Source organism: Apteryx rowi, unplaced genomic scaffold (genome assembly GCF_003343035.1).
Source record: "Apteryx rowi isolate R43461 unplaced genomic scaffold, aptRow1 scaffold_324, whole genome shotgun sequence".
Taxonomy (NCBI): Eukaryota; Metazoa; Chordata; class Aves; order Apterygiformes; family Apterygidae; genus Apteryx; species Apteryx rowi.
Genome location: NW_020449686.1, coordinates 267803 through 292564, shown reverse-complemented (window position 1 = coordinate 292564; position 24762 = coordinate 267803). Strand labels below are relative to the sequence as shown.

The following is a 24762-nucleotide window of genomic DNA, read 5'->3' as shown; positions in this document are numbered from 1 at the left end:
CTGAAGGTGGAAGACTTTAGGTTATTATGTAAATAGAGGGGGAGTTCTTGGCTTATTTAAGTTCTCTATTAAAGAATTAGTGCATTTCAGATAGCCATGATTTAGATAAGTATTGTTTAAAAATACTATTAAATAAAATCACACTTTTTTTACTGTGAGTTTAAATTTGGGAGCACCCTGAGGAGGGTCTTGAATCTGGGAAGAGATGCATATGAAAATCTGTAATCAGTGCTGTGCAGCTTCATGTCATTTGGGTGAAAGAAATGTATTTAAAAAGAAGGCTAATAGTATAATTTTTTTCAGTGCACTGGTTTTTCCCTTAAATTTCAGAAAGATCTGCTCACCTGTGATTAGCAATAGGTTAAATCCATCACTTACCACTCTTATTCAGAACAGTTCAGATCTCTCCTTTTTTTAACTTAAGCTTTAAACCTATTATCAAAAGCAGCTGAGAACACGGGGCAAAACTGAAACTCCTAAGAAATTTATCTGAAAACCAGAAATAAGTATTAGTTAATGAGAGAAGTTCTTAGACAGTTTGACTAGTGCCCATTTCCTCCTTCAAAGTTTTGATATTTCAGTGGGGGGACAAGCTAGGAAACATTTCTTTCCATTGTCATCAAACTGATACTTTCGTGCAAATAAGATATTGTACTGCTGTAAATGTATGATAAATCATTGTGTTTCAACACCTTTCTTCTGCTGCTGACAGCTCATATATAAATGTATTTTTCTATCTATGTACAAAGTACAGCTTGTTTCATTGCTACTAAGTCTGTTTGATCTGAGGCCCTGAAGAGGATGGTCTTAAGCTCCCTGTCTTATTCAGTATATCCTCTATTCCTGTGTTTTTATCGAACAGCGACAGTAACTTTTGCAGTCTCCTATTCCTTGTTTTTAAGAAAAAGGGAGTTTTAGGGTCTTATATTTATCTAGCTTCTTTAGGACAAATGTATGCTTTTAATGTAACATTATTTAAAAATATATTCCATTTTTCCGTGTTTTTTTCTACTCTACTGTAGAAAATCTCACAGTTTAATGAAGGATAGTACTTCAGTCACCTTTTTTGGTCTTTAAATAGAAATTTTACATTTTGTTAGAATTTGACAAATTCTAAAAGTTAGCAAAGTGACTTCTAATAATAGTGTGTGGGCACATGTGTAAATATTTACGTGTTTAAGTGGCAATAGTGGTGAATACACTTTTTGATAAGTGATAGGTTTGTAATTAATTCTAAAATACATTGAAATTATTGGAGCAGTTGTTTAGCATAGCAGGCAATTTTATTGAGTTTTTGAACTTGCTTATGGGTTGAAGATACACAACTGCATAGAAAAGGTGAAAGTGTTTCCCATCTTGAAGTCAGCGGCAAAACTTCTGTAGATTTCAGAGAGGTCAAGATTTTACCCTGTCTGTCTCTGTGACATTTACTTTATTGTTATTCCAATGAAAAGAGGAAAACACAATAATATGTATCAGCAATAAAAATATTTACTGCAAACTCTGCAACTAACATAAACCAAAACACTAATTTAACAGTAGTGGCTATGGATTTGTATGCCTTTTGGAGGAATTACAAGCAGGGTTAAAAGAAAAGGGAGTCTGTTCCTTTTGATCTTTTGCCCTCATTTACTCTGCTGCCCTCAGTGTACGTGCTTTAGTTTAGGGAGGGAGAAACCCATTCTGATAAAGATTTAGTATTTATTGGGCCATCAGCTGTAGTCAGCTAGTGTTTGAAACTGCTGAATAGTATTTTTGTTTATTTGTTTTTAAATATATAAAGCATACCATTGAACCATCTGTTAGATGTGGTAAATGTCTGATAATTTCCATACATCCACCCCAAGCTCCAGATATTCAGATTAAATATATAATTGTCTTAACTGTCTTATAGGGTATAGTGATCTTCAGAGTACAGTGATTTCTAACCATTTAGTCACAAAAGAATTTTATTTTTCTTCTGTTTCTTCTTGCTTATTGCTTTTTTAATATTTATTTTAATGCGATTTGTGTGTTTTTATGTGTTTTCTTGTTTATTTTGGTGCATTTTGGTGTTATGTTCATTTAAAAATCCATAAATCAGATTTTCCTTATTTAAATCAGATTATTAGTGACCAATTTTTTTAAACTGTAGCAGATGTGTTGCACTTGGAGATACATACATACATACATATACATACATATATTTATATATATATACACACACACACACACACACCATGGGCTTAGCACTAATGTTTGGCTGTATTTTGACTAGTATCTGCCTCAGAGAGGAGTTAAGTGGGTATAAATAAAGAAACTGTTCATAGGTCGGGTCATATGTTTCATAAACCCATGAACCATATAAACCTGTCACATCTTGCAGGATGCTGAAGAGGCTCCTTTCCCAGAGGAGCGGTAATGGGGTAGGGCACAATGGGATACAATTAGCATCAAGAGAGTAGGAACACAGTGAAATGCGTATGGACTAAACCAGAAACTACTGTAAGTCAGCATAGCTCCACTGAGTTCTCAGATACTGTAATTTGAAAACCTACAAAGCATAATATTAACATTTCATGGTATCTACGCTCAAGTTTAAAAAATAAAGTCTGAGAAATTGTTCACTTTTTTTAGTGTCACTGTTTCTGTAAATAGCATATTTGTGCAAATGGCTACTTAGGTCTCTGGCTATATGCATGTGCAAATGTAAGAACTACATTCTTAAATTAAGTGTATCCTGACTATATATTTTCCTTACGCAGTTGTATGCCTCCTTTCTTAAAATTTGTGCCTTTGGTGTTTTTTAAGCCAAATGCAACACAGCTTGAATGTGTTGATTTCTTTAGTATATAATTACAGAATGACATTGTTTTAGAAGGAGAAAAAACCCTTCCGTTATACTGAAAGATGGTATTATTTAAATTTCCTCATGAAACCTAAACCCAAGGTGAAATTGTGTGCATCTCATTTGTATGCACGTAATAAACAACTATGCAATTAGATAGGTGTTATAAATAGGATGTGGTGGAGATGCTTAAACTACTCAGGTTTCCTAGATTTTACAGCAAGTACCCAACTGAGATTTGCTACTCTCTAATTTTGCCTTTTGGGCTAACCAGCTGACGCCTAGTTGAAAAGAGTTATGTTCGTACAAGGCCACAGAAGCCCTAGTATTCCGTCTCTGTCTGTGTTGGATTGTGGAGAACGCTGTGTACCATCAGCAACTTCAATCCCACCCTTTAGGCCAACCCTCATCTATCAAACCCGAGCTGAGAGAGAGAGGAAGCTCCCAGATAAACATACAGCAGCGCCTAAACTCCTAATCACTCTAGGCTTCCGCTTCCAGGCCCTATAATTAGAAGTCCTTCTTTTCCTTGTATTCCCAGTTGACGCAAATGCTTTTTGTGGCTTGGCACCTCGTTTAGGGCGTGGGCTTAGTTTATGGCCAGGCCAGAGTCTGGTTTAGTCTTCTGATACTGCATAAATAGCTCTTAACCCACAGTCTACATCTGTACTAGTTTTTCCTTTTATGCATATATTCTCTGTACTTTTTAACGTTTCTATTCTGAAAGAAGCTTATTGTTTCCCAAACAGTATGCATGGAAAGGAGGAAGCTTTAAATTAAGGCAAATGGATCTGTCAGCTAAAACAAAGCTGGAGTAATTTTTTTGCATCTAGGATATCAGTTCCTTTTAAACTAGATTTTAATAATCTCTGTGGATTTGAAAAACCACACAGTTAGACAGTCATTAATTAAACCTAGCTGCGCCCTTCACATTAGGGATAAGAAAACTCAAAAGTTTTGCAGCGAAATACATACTATCTCCTTTACTCACAAATTTTCACTGGGTTCTGTATATGCAAGACTTCCAATTGATTTCAGATGTTACCTGCTAAACAGGGATTAATGCCAGTTTGAAAAATAAGCAGGAAATCCTTGAAAATTATTCACTTTTCATCTATGATTATTCATACATATAGTACATCATAAGAGAATACATTTTGGAATGAACTTATGACAGCTTTAACCCGTATTTCCTGTCTAAACAACTTATTGGGAAAACTCTCACAAGGTCTTTTAGAAAACTGAGTGTGTTTCCTGCACTTGAAAGTGAAAGTGAGGCAACTACCAAGATTCAAGTTCATGTTTCTCTGCTGGGATTAGGTATTTCTGTATGGTGTTACGGAGTGGGGCAGTGTTCTTCTGCTGCAGGGAGGTGGAGTGAGAAACTAAATAGCTGAACTGTAGTAGTTGAAAATTGTGATTTCTTAGTGTGAAGTAAAGAGAGATGGCAAATACCACACCAAAGAAAGAAGTCAAATGCTCTAAAATGAGTGATTTATTGTTTCAATAACAACAGTAAGGAAGATATTTTAAAACACTAATTGCCTTGTAAATATATGTTCTTTCACATCTGTGGTATTGTGCTTGGGACCTCCTAGTTGATGCAATTTATGCAAGGATATATTTTGTATTTCAAATGCAAATGTGAGTGTAACGAAAAAGCCCTTTTTAACTTGCTGAAAAATAGTTGCTAATATAAGTGAAGGGCCTGTTTTCCTTAGGCTTTCATCTAATAAAATGCTCTATTCCAAATAGTGACAGACAGCAGGATTTTAGATTAGACAGGCAAAATTGCCAAATCAGATACCGCCCATCTTTCTATTTTTAAACCAACTCCTTTCCACCCACAAATGCTGTATTACCTTTCACCTCTTTACTCCTTCAAACTAGCAAAAAAAACCCCAAAACCCAAAGGCAAGAACAACACATTAATATGGAACCAAAAGCTATTTACATCATATGGAACTGATCAGAACTATAGAAACACAAGCACATTTCACTGCTTAATTTGTTCAGACACTGTGCGTGTCATCAAAAGAAAGAGCAGGTAAAACCCTATATAGAACGCTTTATGAATTTGTGGGACATACCTTGTTTACAGAGACTGTTAATTTTCTCTCTTTTGTTCTAATTTTAGTGTATCTGCTACCAAAGTGAGTACCCTAGCAATGCCCTGCTCCAGGTAGATAGACATTACAGATTTGGAAAAAAATCTTTGTGAGCAGAAGAAGAATGAGATTATATCATGTCTGCTTACTGTGGGGTTTATTGCACCATCCAGAGACACCTGCATTTCTAGCCAGTATTGGAAACAAGATACTGGTTAGCTAAACAACGGGTAGATTTGATGGAGTATGCATTCCATATGCAATGCAGTATGGTAATTCCCGTGTTTTCACTGGCTTGTAATTATTACGCAGCTTTCTCTCTCCAGCTTCCAGACAGATTGTTGGCTCATTCAGAGTTTTTTATGGTCTTCCTTGCACTGTGCCATGTGATGGAATACACGTGAGGAATGTTGTCTCTGGGCGTGCTCAGTTCTGCGTATGTATTTATAAAAGACTTACAGCACTTTTGCAGGGGAAAAAAAAATCTACTTTAGCTGAGGCTGTCTGTTCAGTGTTGAGAGAGGCCTTACATATTCATCTCTTTCAGCTTCTCTCTTTCCAAAGGTCCTTTCCATCTGCATTAAGAGAGAAGTTAAGAGGACCAGAAGCATGCTCATCTTCCATATAAAGCTGTCTAATGTGTAAGGAGAGGCAAACATGGGTATATAGAAAATAAATACATACTGTGTTGAATTAGATCTTTTGGAATATCCTTGCTCCAGTAATAGTGGCAGCCTAATTCCAGCACAGAAACCATATTTGCTTCCAGTTTTCTCCACTGGAAATGGTATATATTATTGAGGACCGCACACTTTACTAAAAGGGAAGTGTATTTTGTGATGTTTCAGAACAGAATTAATGCAAATTGTGTGCATAATCCCACACTAAAGACTTGGCTGACTTGCACTTGAGCAACTTTAGCTGTATTTCCTATCAACACAGTCACTACAAATCAAGGAAATTGCCAGTTAAGCCAACATTAACATCCAGACCAACCTCAACTCACATGCCTTACCGCCCAAACATAATACCCAAATGCACTCATGGATTTCTTAGCTCCATAACAAACTGCCTTTCATTTCTAACACACACAATCAGAGTAACAGGCTTTAGCAGTAAAAGTATGTCTACTGGAGAGAATCTTGCTGAGGTCAGACATAAGGTTCTGCATTCAGTGATTTTGAGGAAATGGATGTGTGTGATGTGGGTGGCCTCTTTCTTGTCCAAGCCCTAACAGCATCAGTGGTCAAGCTGAAAAGGAAACTTGTAGGCAAATTTGTCTCTAAATGCGATTTAGATTTATCTGCAGTTTTCTACCTTAATAGTATGGTACTGGTGCGCCTCATGGTCTTTCAAGTATTTACATTCACAAAATCCTTACTTCATAAGAGCTGTGATCAGAGAAACTGAGGCATCGGCATGTTCACGTGCTAGTTCTGTATTTCCCCACTTAAGGGCTTAAGCGTTGTGCTGTTCCTGTCGACCGAGACCAGGTCTCTGGCGAAGCTCCTCTGACGGGGTGAAGCAGGAGCTGTGGGCCAGGCCTGTGGCTGCTGCAGTTCTCCTATTTGGGCCGGAGGGGAGAGGGTCTCCAGGAGGGCGAAGGAGGGAAAACAGCCAGGGTAGCAGTGAGGTGATGGGGTGACTCTGGTTAAGTAGAAAAGGTGAGAAATTAATTTAGCTTAATCTTTACTGAGAGTGTTTCTCTGCTGCTCAGTACACGAGAGCGTTTTTTTTCTTTTTCTTTTTTTCCCCTGTCCAATTCTAAAATTTTAAAAGGGGTATATGCTAGTACCTTAATGATAATATGTGAGGGGTTTTGAACTTGTAGTAAATACATTTGTTTAGCAGCAGCAAGTAGAAGAGGCAAAGATGAATTGTGGAGCCATGTGTAAATAAACTGAGAAAGCCAACGCTCTTTTATGACAGAAATAAGATAATCGTTTATCCTTCGAGTAGGTGTCGTGTTAGATGTGGAGACTTCAGTTCCCTTCCTGAAGGATGATAGATTTCAATTATGTTTTAAGTGAAGAATCAACACAACCAGACCTAAGTGGAAAATTCCTTTTTTTCTTTAATAGATACGATACCTTTAAAATTATTTAAAAGGCATTTCAGTGTAGCTATCAAACTGCTTAAATCAGTTTTCACTTTAAGTTAGTTAAACGTCAGAGATTTATTTTGGGTTCTCATTTAATAAATTTCATTAAGAAAGAAGGCGATATGGACTTTTTATGTAGAAAAATGTATGTGAAATTTGTTTCCTGTAGGCTTAAATTTTATCATGATGCCACACATATGTGCAAAAGTATTACTTCTTTGGTATAAAACCCTAAAGTCCTAGGATAAATAGACTTCAAATATGTGTTTCTAAATGTTTAAAAACTGGGTTATGGACTGACATAGGGAGAAAAAAGTAAACACTGTATATAAGTTACTGTGATTCTACTGATCTTCTAATTTAATCATTTCAGTACATCCATCAGTGACCTGTTTTCAATGAAATTAGTACCTAATTTAATATTTCACTTGAAAGCTCTCAGCTCTGATGTGCTGCCTTTCAAGCAATAAATCAGACAGTTTCTCTTACGTACATTTATAAGAGAGATGCTTCAAGATTGTTTTGGGTATAAGTTATTTTGGCTGTGTTTTAATGGTGTTTCTACTTCCAAAAATAATTATGGTGGAAACATCAATCTTTTTTTATATGGGCTCTTTCACAATGAAGAGCATTTTGGGGTTTCACTCTAAAGTTCATCATTTCAGTGTTTCACATTGGTCACACAAGTTCTCAACTTCAGGTTGAGTATTCCCAGATTTTTCAATTAATGTTAATAGATTTGTACGTACTGCTTCAGCTGTGATACTATTACATGATTTCAGCTGAAGTTCTGATTCATTTTTATGAAATGAATCCCTTTAAATTCAGTAATTGTCTTGCAAATATTTTCTTTTGTTTCCAGAAAACAAAATGTAAAACATGTTAGCCTTCTAGATAGAAGTTCTTAAGCCTCTTCTTTTGCAGCAATTAATCTCTTGTGCTTTTTCTGTGTTTTCTTTTTTCTTTTTTTCTTTTTTTATTTTACCTAGGGATGTTGCTGGTCACTACTGACACACTAGGCCATGATTTCCATGTTTTTCAAATACTGACACATCCTTGGTCATCATCACAAAGTGCCGTCCATCATTTGTATACACTTCACAGGGGAGAGACTGAAGCCAAAGTAAGTTAAACTATTTGCTGAAGAATAATCCCCAGACACCTTATACATTTTGTGTACGTTGGCACTTTAATGTTTGTTTCAGCACACAAAGAACCTTTCTTATGTTATAGCCGCAAAAAGGATAAGAGCACAGCGTTTAACCTGGACAATAATAAATTCTTGCCCTTTACAATGAGGTGCTGTCAGATTTATTCAGATATGACACTACCTCCAAAGAGCCCAGATTATTAGCTGTGTTTGTACTTAACCTTTTCTCATGTAACATGTTAAACATTTGTCTAGTGCCTGTGAAGCAACTGTCAGGGTTTGCTTGGCTTTGGTGGTAAAAGCCCAAGAAAGACACAGAGTTGAAAGCAAGAGTTAATCAAAAGACTCTGATTAACTTGTATCTGCACTTCAGCAAAATGGGGGAAGTTGCTGGAAACTATAGTGATACAGAGTTAACATAACAATCATAGTTCTAAAGATTAAAGTCTAAATTAGGCTAGATTAGAATAGGGTGAAAAAGACTGAAATTACCTTGAAATGCTTAATAAAGTAATTTAATGATAAACTGGAGAAAAGTGAGGGGCACCACTCTTTTGCTAGTACTGCAATGATCCATGCAGTGCAACGTGTTATGCCCGAGTCCCTGCTTTTAGGCATCAGGAGAGCCTCACCTTTGTAGCACTGAATAACTCTGGGAGAACCTATTTTAAATACCCTGTGGTGACATTTTTATTTGTGTAAGAAATGCACTTGCTGATGCAATTACCCTCTGAAAGCACAGACTTGTGACAGTCTGGCAGATGTAAACTAGTGTGACAGAGAGAAGCCTCAGGCACTGTGATTATGACCCTACCACTGGAAGCCTGGATTACTGTGGTACCATGGTTATAGTTGCTTCAAACCATTTTTTCCATGGATTGTGCAGTTTTCCTTATTATTTTTTTTCCTTACCTTTGTAACAAGTAGAATCTGAAAGCTTTTTTTAAGGGTGGTTGATAATGTTTCAATCTGTGTGAATTTAAATTATTGGTAGCTTAAGATTGCATCATCTCCAAAGTGTTCTTGTTGCTACTGTGCTGGAAAAATCTAATTAATATTTTAGACAATTGTTTATTATAGGAATGAATAACCTATGTGCGAAAAGTGAGAGGAAATTAGGAACAAGCCTGTTCAATACCTTGGAAAATAATATAATACTTATCTTAAGAGGCACTTAGTTAACAAGTTTATCTTGCCAATTGTAAACAGTTGTTTGTTTGTTTTGTGTTTTTTTAAGAAGTGACTAATGATTTTGGATGGCTTTGGGATACAAAATTTAATTCTGTGAAATATCTTACAGTATCTCTAGGCTTTTCAAGAATGAGATGCAGCAAATCATCAGTTACATTGGAAAATAAGTTACACCTGTGCTGCTCTTGTATGTTATTAATTTTATAATCACTTCGCGCTATTGAACAAGAGCAAAAAGATAAGCAAAAATATAAGCAAAAGTGGAAGTGATTTTAAGGAACAGACATTAAAAACTTTAAAGATACTATTTGAAAGTGAGCATGTTGCAACAAGTAAAGTGAATATTTAAAAAATATATAAATAGTATTAAGGGCACATATTTGAGATCTGTGTGTATACATATACCCTGTCATCTATTTGAGTATCTGCTATAATGTTTTTGTTAGTTATTTTTGTTTTGCCTTCATGCAAAAAATTGGAAATACTCTGCAATCAGTATTCAAAACAAAAACGTATAACTCCAATCATTAGGAACAAAGATGTTCTATTTTAAAGCTGATAAATTTATATTTTTAAGTGTATTTTGGAAAACATAGTGCTCATACATTTGCAACAAGGCTTTTTTTCCCCCACTCATTTAAAGCTAGATGTGAATCAAGGCCAATGGTTTGAAAGGTCACCTTCTGTACTCGAACTATAGAAAGTTCTAATTTCTGTTGATAGACATGAGCGATTATCAGTGTCAAAATTTTTTTAGTTATTACCAGTTATAAGTTGTTTAAACATCCTCATATTCCCCTCTTACATGCGGTATTTAATACCCATACCAAAATCATCTGCTTTCTTACGTGAGTTTCTGGCCAATTGTGTTTTACCCCACATTTTCCCAAAATATCTTTCTTTCACAGTCTAATGCATGATTTTTTTTGTTGTTGTTGCTTTTTGATCAGTTAGCGTGTTTCTTGCAAATAGTAAGTATTGGTATTATAAGACCATGGACAAAGAAACTGGTACACTGGTAATACTTGTGAAAGTATCATGTACTTGTCTGAATAGCTCTGAATAAGCTGCTGGACAAATAGATATTCCAAATTCAGGGTCACTGCTCATGCACAAATTGACTGTACATAAGATAAATTTTTTCCAAAAAATACTGGATTTGCGACGTGGGCCTCACACATTACATTGCATACCAATTTTTGCTGTAGGAGCAGAAACTTGGGAATCATGTATGTTGCATTCCGAATGCTGGCGGATATATCTGGTGTTCTAACAATGTTTGAGTCTCAATTTCACCCAATTTAGAACATCAGCCCGAGCATATCCTCCTTGGCTACAGAATTCCCAGTCTCCATTTTACATTGTCTGTCGTGGTTGAAGGGCAGACCAAGAGCTTAGGATTCCTCATCTGTCTCTTATGAGAAAGTGACAACAAGTCCCCTCTATCATTCAAATACAGAAGTATCTTTAGCGGATTAATTTGCATGCTTAATTTTTATTAAAGAAAAAGTAGCAAGTGTTGTGATTTTTTTATAATGGTATTTTCTGATTGATTTACTGCAATTAAGTAGTGTCTCTAAGTCGCCCATGTGTCTTTCTACTCAATCAGATGTGTTAGCTGTGCTGTCACTTTATAACTTAATGAATATCGTGCCTCATTCTTCATTGATTTTTCTAAATTCATGACGAAGTCTGGTTTGGGATTGAGAACTTTCTGTCTGAAAGACCATTTTTACTTTTCCTAACCATTTCTGAAATGTACATACTGGTTGAAAAGAGGTCTGTATGGATTCTGTTTCCTTTCATGGATGTCAGAATTTTGTCCTTGACTTAAGTAGCCTCTAAGTCTGCAAAAAGTAAAAAATGTAGAATTATCATATTTTGGAGAACTGTTATCTTGTGGTGTGATCCTAGATGTCTTGACTGGTTATTTCCTTAATAATAAGTGTGTGTGTGTGCGTGTATATATTTTATTCATATATATAAAATATGTATTTATATATATATATTTATATTTTACACAAATGTAGAAAATTAGAAAAATGTAAAAGGAGATCAAGTGAAATTTAGGCTCAGTAAGTTAAAGCATAAATGCAATTAAACATGAAGTTTAGGAGAACTTGCCTTGGTAAAGGTAGTCTTTTAAGTAATTGTATGAAATTTAGGTTTGAAAAGAGTGAGATTCTTCACGTTTTTTTCTTATCAGGACAAGCAGTGAAAGCTTCAGAATGCTGAACTTCAGAGAGAAAACAAAACAGGAATTTTTGTCTTGACAATCTATCCCAGTAGATGTACCTGTGCTATTTGTAACGTTTCTATTGGAGGAAAAAGGGAGGAGGCTCTTGCAATTTCCCCAGCAAAATAAGCTTTCTCTGCATTGAAATGCTGCTCGTAGCAGGCTGCACTGATATTCAACGTACGATCATATGTATTTTTTGTACTACCTAAGTTCAGTATCTCCTGTAGCCGGATCTGAATGCACCAGCTAGTCGTCATCTAGGTTCTTTTGTCAGTGGCCGCCTTTTTGAGGCTCATACACCATGCTAGTCTGCTCAGGGCTGGTTCTGTGATGCTGAGGGATGCTTAGATACTGTGCTTGGGTAAGGTGGGCTTTCTGAGCTTGCATTTCCTTGATGTGGAGCTCAGGTAAGCAGTAGTATTCTCCCGGACTATTCACAGCTAGTCTTTGTAACATGATTTTTAGGATTCTCTTTCTGCGTACTTTGAGCAATGAAATAGAGCATGTTATTGACTTCTGAAGTGTTATTGGGAATCCATATTGTGTTTACTGACTTTGAACAGCAAGTATAGGAAGAAGTCTTATCTGCTGAATAAAGGATTGAGTCGGGATAGAGAAAGTGGCTCAGTTCCTAACTAAGCAACTGACTCTTTTGTCTGACTAAGATCAAGGTAAGGTGAGGTGGAAAGTGGACCTCTCTCTCATAAGTGAATTTTGAGGGCAACAACCACGAAAGCATGTGAAGTGCTCAGAAACTTTACTGGTTGGAGGCATGTGAGCCCTCCAGTCACAGCTTTCAAAGTTACTTTTCTGCAAACACAGCCAGAAGTCAGTGTTTTGGTTAGATTGGATTAATATCTTCTAGGCTTTAAGTTTTACTTGTGCTTTGGAAATTCATGTTTGCGTGTTTTTTGGTTTTTAGAGAACAAGAAACCAGTGTGATTGTGCTGTGTTACAGCACAAAGGTTCATTGCAAACCATGGTTGCATTTAACCATGTGAGAGAGTACTAAAGTTCTCAGAAAATCCACACTTGCATAATTCAGCTGTAAAGGGGAGAAGTGTGTGTGTGTGTGTTTTAGTTAAGGATACATTTTCCTGTCTTATGGTTCTTGCATTGTGAATCAATACTTACTGCACTCATATTTTTATCCAAGAACATTTTGCAAGATTTTGAATAAGGTATAGCATATTCTGAGCTGGGGAAGCTCATTTACTCACAGATAAAAGCTAGATTGTCACCTGATGATCCTTTCTCTTTGATCTTAAATTGTAAACAGAAAAAAAAGAGCCTGAAAACAGCATTATCTCAACCTAGAACAAATAAACGTAATGATAGCATCAGTGGGCTGATGGCCAGGGTCCTCTGTAATCTTTAGGCTGTCAGACTTCTGTTATTCTGACTCAAACTGCTGTTACAACTGACTTCAGTCAGTGGAGGTAAACAGAGAGAATGATAAAAACATTCCAGCCTGGGCTGCCACAGAACATTTTACACTTTTTTTGGGGAATGCATAAATGTTTTTGTGACACGACTTCATAGAGACTATTCCAAGTTATGTCACATACTGTGTTCAGACAGAGAAACATTGGAATAGTTTATAAATGTTTAATTTCTTCCTATCTTTTGACATAATTATAGTTACATAGTTGCAATTGTTGAAACAGTCTCTTGAAGACAGTATTCCTGGGAAAGAATCATGCCTGGAAACGGTCTTGAAATAATAAAGATTGATTTAGGGAAGTTGATCAGTCTTTGAAAGCAGCCAATAAAAAAATGCTATGGTTAAAAGTAACCTAACTAGCTTGAGGAGACAGAGCTCTAGAGCACGATGGCATTTACAGTTTCAGTACGATTGAAGGACCTTACTTGAATGTCTCACTATGCCCAGGTTCGGCCATTGTTTTATTTTTATGTAGAGTTGAAATCAGTTTTGACTGTTCAGGGAGGCAGAGTTGGGTCCATGTGGGTCTGATGAATCATATTGTGTTAGTCCATGATTTTATTATTTTTTCACTTGTGTTTGCTGCCATATCATTTCCTTAATTTTTGCAACCAAAAAAAGAGTCAAATACAGACCAGTTTTCTAATTTATTTTGACCCTTGCCTCCTCAGTACTACTGCTCTTTCTTGCTGTTTAGTGATTTTGTTTTTTCCTCTGCCATCTCCCTGCAGAGCGTAATTAAATACTTCAGCCACGTCCTTCAAATAATGGTAAATTTTCTCTGTGACATTCCGCAGCGTGCGTGAAACTGGATTAAGTTCCTATTGTGGTAATGCTAGTCATGCTTTAGTGTTGTTTCACTTCCCTCTTAAGGTCTAATTTAACGCAGTGAGATGTACAAGGGTGTGCTTATTGTTACTGGTGTGACATCAAAATTCAGGGGAAGCGGGGGGAAAAACACTAGGAGGAAAAGCACTAGGAAGATCATAATGTGTTTTAATAGTTCTTTCTTGTACTTGCTATGAAAATACATGATTCAGTTTTGTGAGCTTCGCTTTTCCACCTCTTGCATTATGCACAAGCATCAGGAGTGGATTTGCCCAGGGAACGCACCAGCCCTGCCACTCTAGCCCAGCTGTCACAGTTGTGTGGGTTTGCAGCCTCTCTGTTTGGATCAAGGTTGCCTCTGTAGGTACTGTGATAACCCACTAGAGCCTCTTCTCCTTCCTAGGAAAACAGATGATGATGATATAAATTTAAGCAGACTGTGGCATGTTAGTATAATATGAACTTTCAGAAGCCCTGAAATATATCGGCTGGGGCTGTCAGTCATTTTCAAGAGCAGTGGTAAACAAGGTTGCTCTGTCCCATGTCATTACTTCTGTAATCAACCATACCTCTGACTACCCCATTTTAATCAACTGTTTTTAAAATAAGAAGTTTTCTAAGTGCTGCCTTTGCTTCTGTGTTTTTTTTAATTATGGCTTGAACTGTTGGTTTTTCTTTTTCTTAAAAAAAAATTAATAAGTATGTTTTAAGTAATATTGTATTTAAATTTGGAAAAGTTGTGAGAATAAGGAGAGAATGGTAGCAAAAAATTATCTAGATCTCCATTATATAAAGTAAGTAAATGTATGTCAACTCTGAAGTGTTAGGTTCAGATAATTCCCTCCAGATTTTCAGGATATCTGTGTAAAATGATTTTCTAATCACTACAATTTTGAAAGCTGAGTTCAGTAGAGTGATTGACAAGTGATACACCCTTTTAGAAGTCCATATATTAAATTACCCTACTGTCTCACTCCGTTCAGATTCTGAACCTAGAAGTAAAATTTTCATTCCGTTTTCTGGAGAATTTGACATCATAGTATTCAAAACACAGGAAAGTAGGGAAGTGGAAGTTAAAAAGAGGCATAGGAGGAGAGTAATTGAAAGAAGGCAGGGGAAGAATAGTGTTAGACTGAAGAGAAGTTAGAGAGATTAGGAGTAAATACGTAGATGAAAAGTGTTGCAAGAAAAACTGAAGATGAGAGAAAGGACAAAACTGAAGGAAGCTACGTAATGGAGGACTTATTGTATAATACAGGCTTATTGAAAGATTTCTGCTAAAATCTGTTAAGAAAACCTTTCTCAGACTGTTATTTCCATTCCATACAAGTACTGGATGATTTCTTTCTGGGTCATGCTAAAGCTTACCAGAGTATTTGAGCATTGTATAATCATCTCTGATAGGAAAATAGTCAATGTTCACTTGAACATAAAGCAAGAACAGATCTGTACGTTCTGTGAAGTGACTGATTGCTAAATGAATTGATGCTACTACAAGTCATTAACTAGAGCAAGAAAAAAAATTATGTAGGAGCAACTTCCATACTACAGGTTTGAATTAAGATTCTGTGGGTGAAACAGAAGGATCCAAGTGGTCAAGGAGGTACATGATTCTGAAAACAGTATTTTTAATATTGTGAAGGTACTGAATTTTTATTTCATCAAACTTGTCATATTAATACTGAGAAGAGCCCATTGTAGACAGTAATGTAAGAGGTCCAGGGTGTTCTGGGCTGCCAAAACCCCTTTGGGGTTAGACAAATACTGATTAGGTTCTGAAAAAGTTGTGCTGCTGCCATATTATCAAATACAGACAACTGTCTCTGTTAAAAGTACATTTTCTGAGAGGAGGACCAAAGTAACGTGATCAGGGATTCTCATTTCAAATCTGCACTATTTGAAATTTGTGGAACAAGCTGAATGGTCTGTAAAGTAAAGACAAAATTTCTGTAGACCTCCCCTATAGCAGGAGTTATAGAGTACCCGGTTTAGACATAGGAGAATTGGAGGATGTTATTCTTTTAACCTGTAAGGAAATATTATGTGTTTGTCTTAAATAACTACATTCGTTTGGGCCAGAAAAACGCTTTGGTGTTTCTAATAAGGACCTTGAAGCATCCGGTGATTTCACCAAGACCTTTGAATCTGCAAAAAACATAGCTTGAACCTTAAGTAACTAAATTACTCAAGACAAACTGGGAAGTAATAGTATTAAAGCTAGGAGAAAGCTCTGACATTCTCCACAAAAATATTTAGTTTTGCAAATTAAAATATCTTAAAGGTTCCTGAATTAAACAAAATCTCAGCTCTGTATTTCCCTTTACTGGGACAGATAGCAGAAGATAGATAAAATGCTGAAATACAGACATGAGTATTAAATCTGATGTTGACCTTGAGCTATAGAATAAACTCTGAATTGAAAGAGATCTACTGTACTTTGTACTTCATTAACATATATCTGTAAACACTATGGGGTCTTGATTGATCTTTGGTATCTAAACATTACATCATAATTAACAACAAATCCAGAAATATATTATAAATACATGGAATAATAGTACATTAACCTAAAGGACAGCAATAAATTGCAACGCTTAGCATAAACTTGCAAACCACTAATGGGCCACTGTGCAGTTTGTTTATACTATAAGCAGTCAAGAACTCTGTGTAATGTACAGTAACAGTGTGGTGGATAACAACAAGTCTGTTGTGATAATTTATATACATCTTTTTCATGGACACACACAGCTGATTTTTTTTGAAATGATTTCTGAGAATGCTGGAACAAGCATTCTGACCTTAGCTTGGTCCGATGCTTTTTTCCAGTTCTACTGAAAAGAAGTTAAGGATGCTTTAGCCTTGCAGATGGATGTATACCACTTTGATGTGGAAGTATTTAATTCATGCCCATGTATGAAATTGGAAGGATACTCTGAACTGAACTCCTTGATCTTTCTGTTACACTGCTGCTAGTCTTATATCTCTGAAAGACAAGGTAGGCCATCCTTGAGACTTCTCGGAGATAAGTGGTATCCTTACAGGTATAAAGGTAGCTTCCAAAATACTCTTTGCTATTGCTAAGTAAGTTTTCATAGATATATTCCTATAAATCGTAATTCAGTTCACACTCATCTGTCAACACTTTTTTTTTAAAATGAGTCCTTAAAAACCTGTTTGTTCTGTGCTCCTGTGGTTTCAGACATATTTTAAGGAGTCATTACCATGATATTCACTGCAGTTGGGAGTGGGTGTTTGTGATCATTATTTTGAAGAGAACATTTTGGATTACATTGTTACAAACTTTCTTCCTGAAGATCAGGAATATTTGTTTTCTGTGTAATGTTTAGATTGAGAAGAAACATCCTGTAATGATTGTTTCCCCCTGTCTTGGCTTGAGTTATCACATGCCAGGGCCTTTGTATATTTTTTTAAACAACATAATCCTAAGGATGCATAGTAAAAACTGAGTAATAATATAGAAACATTCATTTCTGTTATGCAATAAAGATATATTTATTTCCTCTATCATTCCACAGAAAATGATCTGAAAATTAAATGTCTTAAATCCTCCACCAAATGATGTAACATAAGATGAGCAAGGGTATGTGGTAAACATGAGTGAAAGCAGCAAGTTAGAGTTTGGCTGTGAAGTCTTTCGAAGCAAGTACAGAAGGGAAGAGGTTGAAGAGGCGCAGACGGGCCCATGTGTCTCTTCTGTAAATAAGACTCAAAGACACTGGTTTGCAGGGAGATGTGTAAAGTACTTTCCAGATAGCTGCAGTCTGGGGGGAGAAGACTCTTGCGCTAGGAACACAAAACTACAGAACCAGATAGAAGAGGCCTGTGTTGGAGGCATGGAGTGAGTGCACAGAAGAGCAAAGAGAAAGGAAGAGAAAAGCCGTGTTCTTGAGTGCGGCTGGGACAAACAGTTTTAGAAATCGGGAAGGGAATTCAAAGCTGGGTCTGAAATGAATGGCACGCATTCGGAAAACAGTGATGTGTTCAGATGGGTCAGCACCTAAAGACAGCCATTGCCATTCTTCATGTTATCAGAAATAGAAAATAGGGCCTTCCATCAGATTGAAAATGTATTCCAACAAGTTTAATGATTTTTATTATATTAATGAGTTTTGTAATTGAGAATGTTAATTTGCATACAGTTCTTGTGTTTCATTTTTGACCTGTAGAAATTGTCCCTTTGAACAGCAAATATTTAAATACTCTTGGTGCCATAGTTTGACACTGTGGCTTTGGCGTTTCTTTTTTTGGCCCTTGTTAATCCCTAGGGGGTCTCTAATCCTTCTTGAGCAATCTATTAAGGTGAAACACTTTGTAGGCAAACTAGGAGCTTTAAGTGCTGTGACTTTATATCGGTAATACCAGAATCACTGCAAGTGCTAAAGCTGTCAGATTTCTGGGAGGTTGTTTAGCTATATCATTAGCAGATCATTTGGGTATGTCACCATAATTGAAAAGAACAGGTGTGTAGTGCTGTTTTTTAGTTTATCTATGTAATGTTGATATAGCATTTTGTATAGTGACAGTCTGTCAGACAAATATCTTGTCACAAGACTTAAATCCCTTTTTATCTCAAGGCTTCAGGGCTCAGTTGGAAACTTGCACTTTGATGAATACTTGCTGCTTTTGTCTGGAATAGTTGGAGTGCATTTCTGGAATATTTGTCAAGATTTTATCAGTGTTTACTCCAATTTGAGTACCTAGTGTATTGTAAAACTGGCTTCAGTGAAATCTTAAAGAATTTTATTTAGTTTATGCTGTTTAATAATATAACGAAAACTAATTCTTCATCTATATGTTTATTTGCCATGTTAAATCCCACTTGTGTACATGGTTCTTTTTGGTCAGCTTTTACCTTTAAAAACGTTTTGGAAGAATTGTTTTAGGATTTTTTTCTATGATAAATCATTTTAACTTAATCTACTTGTTTTCTTGAATTGTCTGCCAGTATGGGGCTGGAAACAAAGTTTAATCTCTCTTTTAAAACATTCCTTCAGGAACAAGAATTTGCTTTCTGTTGAAGTGTTACCTAAAGCACACTTAAGAGAATTAAATCCTTCTGGATTTCATACCTGAAATCACAAGCAGTAGCTACAACAGAAAATATCTACCTATATTTTTATTTTTGCCTCAAGACCAGCCATTTTAAGGAAAAACTAAAATGAAAATCAGGTTTCTCAAGTGGTGGATAAGTACTCATAGGCATAAAAAGAAATCTAACTGGGGTCTTTCTTGGGACTTTAATAGCTGATTAATAAAGGTTCTTATGTGTCTGCTGTTAGTATTGTGACATCCAGAAGTTCCAGAAAAATGGCCAAAGTTGTTAAGTTTCTTTTTGATAAAATGTTAACACCAAAGAGGAGGATAGGTCAGGGATACCTGGATGAATGGTCACCTCATTGAGGGATAGACTGATAGTAGCAGAAGTAGAGGCTGTTATAGGCAGCTTTTGAAAATACTGGCCATTGATTTTTTTTGTATGTTTAAATTACATGATATGTAGGACATGCTTTTCTGTTGATTTTTAAATACAGTTTTGTGTGCAAGTACTTCTCAAAATCAGACCCAGCATTTCTCAAAGTAGACTTCAGCAGGATCTGATTTTGAATATTCTAACTATTATGTTTAAGTAATTACGCTCTCATCCACTCAAAGATAGATGAAAAGTGAACTCATGAATCTGGACTTCTGGTTATCACTTAGTCACTAGACATATCAAAAATATCTGGCATAAATATGAAAATGTTGTCGATTTCTGTCTTGTTTTCTTACCTCCCTGGTCTCCTTTTTAGGTAGTTTCTAAAATTTAAAGCAAGAAAGCAAGTGACATAGAATATGTCATTGAAATGATTTCCCAACTCTTTTGAGAAGTAAATTAAATTTAAAAATTACAGCAAACTCTTGCGGATTTATGTAGTGCTTTGCATCACTGTTTGTTTTAATGAGTGTAGGCATCTTGAAAAGAAAAATCTCAGAATATTTTGAAAAGTACACAGGATAACTAGGTATTAAACTCTACTAAAGATCCTTGATCAGTCAGTATATACAAGAAAAATTCAAGTTAATGTCTAAATTTTGTCTTTTCTTTAATGATTCCTATTAAGATTTGTCCTTTAAAACATGACAGTCCATTTTCTGTTTAGATGTGTGTATACTGACTATATATCCATTTCACTTTTCTATTTTCCAGGTACAAGATATCTCCTTCAGCCATGACTGTCGTTGGGTTGTGGTCAGCACACTTCGGGGCACTTCCCATGTTTTTCCCATCAATCCTTATGGTGGACAGCCTTGTGTCCGAACACACATGTCACCCCGAGTGGTAAATCGCATGAGCCGATTCCAAAAGAGTGCAGGTTTGGAAGAGATTGAGCAAGAACTGACTTCTAAACAAGGAGGTCGCTGTAGCCCTGTTCCAGGCTTGTCAAGCAGCCCATCTGGCTCACCGCTCCATGGTAAATTCCTTTTTTTTTTCCCCCCTCCTTCTTTGCTTTCTTTTTTCTTTTCTTTCTCTTTTTTTTTCTGTTCCCCCACCACCACCTTCCTCCCCACCAACACACACATTGTCAGAAAATCTAACCCCTTGAATCAGTAATTCCCATATCCTCAACAATATTTCATTACCTGCTAGATAGCTGCCTCCCTCAAGAAGATTTGGTTCCAAAATACTTTTGGAGATCTTGGCCTAAACTTCACTATAGTATTCCAACTTCATATTTCAGCAGTACTTGCTAGCAAGCAGAAAAATGGAAACATTGAATTTACTGGAGTTTGCAAGACTAGATTTAGATCATTCCATTTGCCCATCTAGGTTATGCCATTAAAAATGAGAGTTTCATAAAAATAAGGTGCTGCAAAAGTATGTAGAGTATGCAGATATTATAGGAATGAGCAATGGTAGAAATACTTGAAGATAGGTCTAATTTTGCAGCCTAATTAAGTAAACTATGCTATCACAGATGTGTTAGTAACTTCCACTCTAAACTGAAAGTTTTGTGGTCTTTACGTTTCAGATTTTGTTTCACAGCTAACTCAAGGTCAGTAATCTGGCCTATATTTAAATACAGTTACCTAAAATTCTCATTGCTTATCAGCCTGGATGATCATGGAACACATCTAGATATCCACATTAAATATTATGTGAGGAGAAATGAAAAAAGTAAGCAAAATGATCTTGATGGAATAGATTTCGTCCACTTCATTTTTTTTTATTTTTTTGTTTTAGCAATGTGGTCAATAACAGAATATACGAAGGGAAAAAAGTATATAAGAATTGATCTGTAGCTCCTACTCTTGTGGTTTATATGCTTTGGGGAAACTAAAAGGAGAAGGGAAACCTCTAAAAAGGTTCAAAAATCCAGTTTCTTCAGTTTGTTTTTTGCTGTTTATTTTGCCCTCCTCTTTGAGGTTGTTACTGGTAGCTTGTTTGGATTCAGAATTTGCTCATTCTAACCTCTCCTTTCTCGTAAGAGCAAGTCAGAGCTTCCCTTGAAGTGAATGCTGAAATACCCGTTTGGGGGGGCCGAATGCCCCTTTCCAGCCTAAGAGCGTTACTCTCTGATTGCTACTAGTATTAGATGTGCTTGTGAGAACCTAACTGCTGGATATTTCTACTGTCATAGTCAAGATGGTTGCTGCTAGAGATGATCTCTGGGGGGTTTCTGAATCAAAGGGACATTTTCATTGCTTGTTGATGATTAAGGGAGCAAGAGTTCTCTCAGAAGAACTCTGTGTTTTCTCTTTTAGACTTTTCTAAACAAACATAGCTGTTCTGAAGCATCTACCATGTTCTTCTGCCTGGAGCTATCAGAAGGCATCCAAATGTCTCTGCAGTCTCATTCTTCTTGGTGATACGTGTGTATCTTACCGTTGTCGTTTCTCTCTCACCGTTACACAACAGCTCAGCATGTCATGCTTGAAACAGACTTGGGATTCCTGTACACAATTATAGCACATCCCATCACTTTTAACTATTGACATCACATAGAGAAGAGGCAGGAGCTATCAACTTATGTAGCTTTTATCCAACCAATTCTGTTTTCTGTCAGGGGAAATTACAGTAAGTTGTTGCCTTTACAGTATTCTTAGGTACATTTGATGTTTTTAAATAGATTTGACACATTTTATGAGAAGAAGAAGCATTTTCATTTGGCTTTATCATTTCATGGATTTAAGGCAGCAGGGTTGCTGTGACTACTGAAAGGTTGATAATTATGCCATAGGAATTGGAAGTAGTGAGTGATGACTGTGAAGTGCAGATGAGATCTCAAAAATAATACTGCAGTCTTACAAGAAAGGAATATCCTTTAAATGGTTCTTCCTCATCTGCTACTCTCGTTAACAAAAGCAACTCATGTCCACCTAGCAGACTTAGCATAAGAGTATGCAATAACCGTAGGATATTAGGCACATGTTGTTGTTTAAATGAGATAATCCAGAACACCATGGTGCTTTGACTGAAAATAAGAGATTTTAGACTTAAAACAAAACAGTTCTGTGTGTGTCTTACAAAAAAAAATCGTAACCAAAAGATAAAAATGCTTAATTTTAAATGATCTTCATTTGGTAAAATGCCGTAATGTTTTTAGTAATATTTATTGCTGCTTTTTCATTTAGGTAATCTTTTAGTTTACCTAGCACAAGTCAGGCAGGATATTGAACCATATTATATGCTTCTTATAAAAACCCCTTTATTATCAACTTGGAAAAAAAAAAACAACTGAAGTTCACAGTGACTTTCAATGGAGGGATTTTGTGTGAACGTGTGGCAGCTGGATTAGCCAGCAACTGTGGTGATTATTTTAATTTGTGAACTAAAATGGGTTTACACAGACTGTAACAGCTCCTTATCATACTGTGATGTTAAATTATTTTTGTTTGGAGGAGTTATGGCAGTCTTGTGACGGGAGTGTAGCTAGTACTCAGAGCAGAAAAGAGCAATTCTGGGTTTCATTCTTAGCTTTACTTTTAACTTGCTGTGTGACCCCGGTCAACTGATTCAACTGATTTTTGTATACTGGTTTTCCACTTTGTAACACAAAAGTAGTAATCTCTCTGACCTGTATGTGTAGAATTTAAAGTTTGTAAAAAAATATTTGAGATTACCGGAACTATTAATTCACATGTCTTTTTTTTAGTCTATTTATGTGTTTTTGCACTTACTTTCCATAGAATATTGAAGAATAGAGAGTGATTTTAATTCATGGGCTGTTAGAATTTTTACAAAGTTAGACGTATGTTCTTATTTTGTATTACTATTCAAGAAAGAATAACTATTACTTTCCTTAGTCATCCTTCTAAATGCAGATGATTATAGTAGAAATATCAGCATAGACAAGTGTTGCAGAGAGCACTGTTGCAATGATATAAATTGTTGATTAAATGGCAGATTCAGAGAAGATTATGGTAAACTGGTTTTATTTCTGATTTGTGTGTGTGCGTGAAGTCTTGACATCATGATTTTCCTTTTATGTCCTTCACAATTTAGAGAAGTTTTGAGTAAGCCTTAAGCTACAAAAACTGCTGTTAGTCCTTCTGCTAGTGTTTCTTTCACGTTACGGTAACATTGCAACAATCTTAGGCCAAAAGAATGGACTTTTGTGAACAAGATCTTGTAGGTTATCTCTTCTTTTGGCTACGAATTACAGCCCCTTGATATAAACTTGTGATTAGTTTTTGTTGCTGTAAATATTTGCAGAGTTCGGACTTTGTAATACTTTTCTCACTTGTTTTTTAACTTCTAGTTTCAAAATGAAACAATTTGCTATGTGTATAGTAGCAAAGCAATCTATTTACGTTTTGTTCTGAGTACCCTACAAATTGTTTACCCATACAATGTAAGCCTATATTGGGGGTGGCAATGATTTCATTTCCAAATGAATCATTGTTCAGCTTTGTTCTTTTTAGCAGAATGAAATAAACTGTTAAATAGAAGATGATAGAGGTTGGTTTTTTTGTTTTTGTTTTCGCACCTTTTATAGCTAACATAGATTTTGTTTGGGTTATTTTGTCTGTTAATCCAGTGAGGTTATATTTTTCTCATTCAGTTGGGTTGCCAGAGTATGTTGTCAGTGATATCTGAGTTAAGTTGGTATCCTTTTATGGGCTTTTACTATTATAAGACTATTATGACATCAATTGGTTGCAAGGCTGAAAGTTAAAGTAGAATATGGCCTTATGTGACCTTTTTACATATATAAAATAGAGGTGGCGGTACATAGCTGTCTCACAGGTATGCTTTATTGTGAAAATGGAAAGCTCTGTGCAACCCTTAAGTATTATTTTGCAAATTAAAATTAGTGTGTATTATCATTATTTCTCACACCAGCACTAAGTCAATCTGAACCTACTCAGAGCTTTTCGCTGTTGTTCACTGCAAGGTTTTCCAAAGTCATAACATAGCACAAATGTTAATATATTAAGTTAAGCGTACATTGAACCTTTCACTATGAATCTCCACCTACTAAGAACATTCAATAATGATATGATTTTTTGGAGTTTGTTTTCTTGTTTTTTAATTGTGGATTGAAGTTTTTATTTGCATTGTGTATTTTTGCTAAAAGACCATTTGTAATACACAGTGATTTTATTTTAAAGTTAATGCCTAAGTGGAAATGTAGTACATAAATTTAGCACTGTGAAAAAACAGGCCGTACTGTATATATTGCATTTAGGCTTGAATTTAGCTCTTTAGGAATATTCTATTATAGCACATTTTCCATTGCAAAAATCTGTCTTTTTTGATTTTAAAAGTTAAATGGCGTTTTCTCACTTTTCTTTCTTTTGTAATGAACTTGCAACATGATTAAAATCCAAGCATAAATCTAGAAGTTTGATAAGCCTGCAGTCTGAGATGC

At 35.8% G+C, this 24762-nt stretch overlaps 1 protein-coding gene across 19 annotated transcripts in view; it reads left to right on the top strand.

The window, feature by feature from the left end:
* BCAS3 (BCAS3, microtubule associated cell migration factor) overlaps positions 1–24762 on the top strand; it is a 385039-nt gene that overhangs the window by 105471 nt on the left and 254806 nt on the right. For all 19 annotated transcript variants that reach the window (XM_026071332.1, XM_026071331.1, XM_026071350.1 and 16 more), the window contains 2 exons: positions 8026–8159; positions 20097–20361. In XM_026071332.1, the coding sequence (XP_025927117.1) occupies positions 8026–8159; positions 20097–20361 (399 nt within the window). The remainder of the gene's footprint in view (positions 1–8025; positions 8160–20096; positions 20362–24762) is intronic.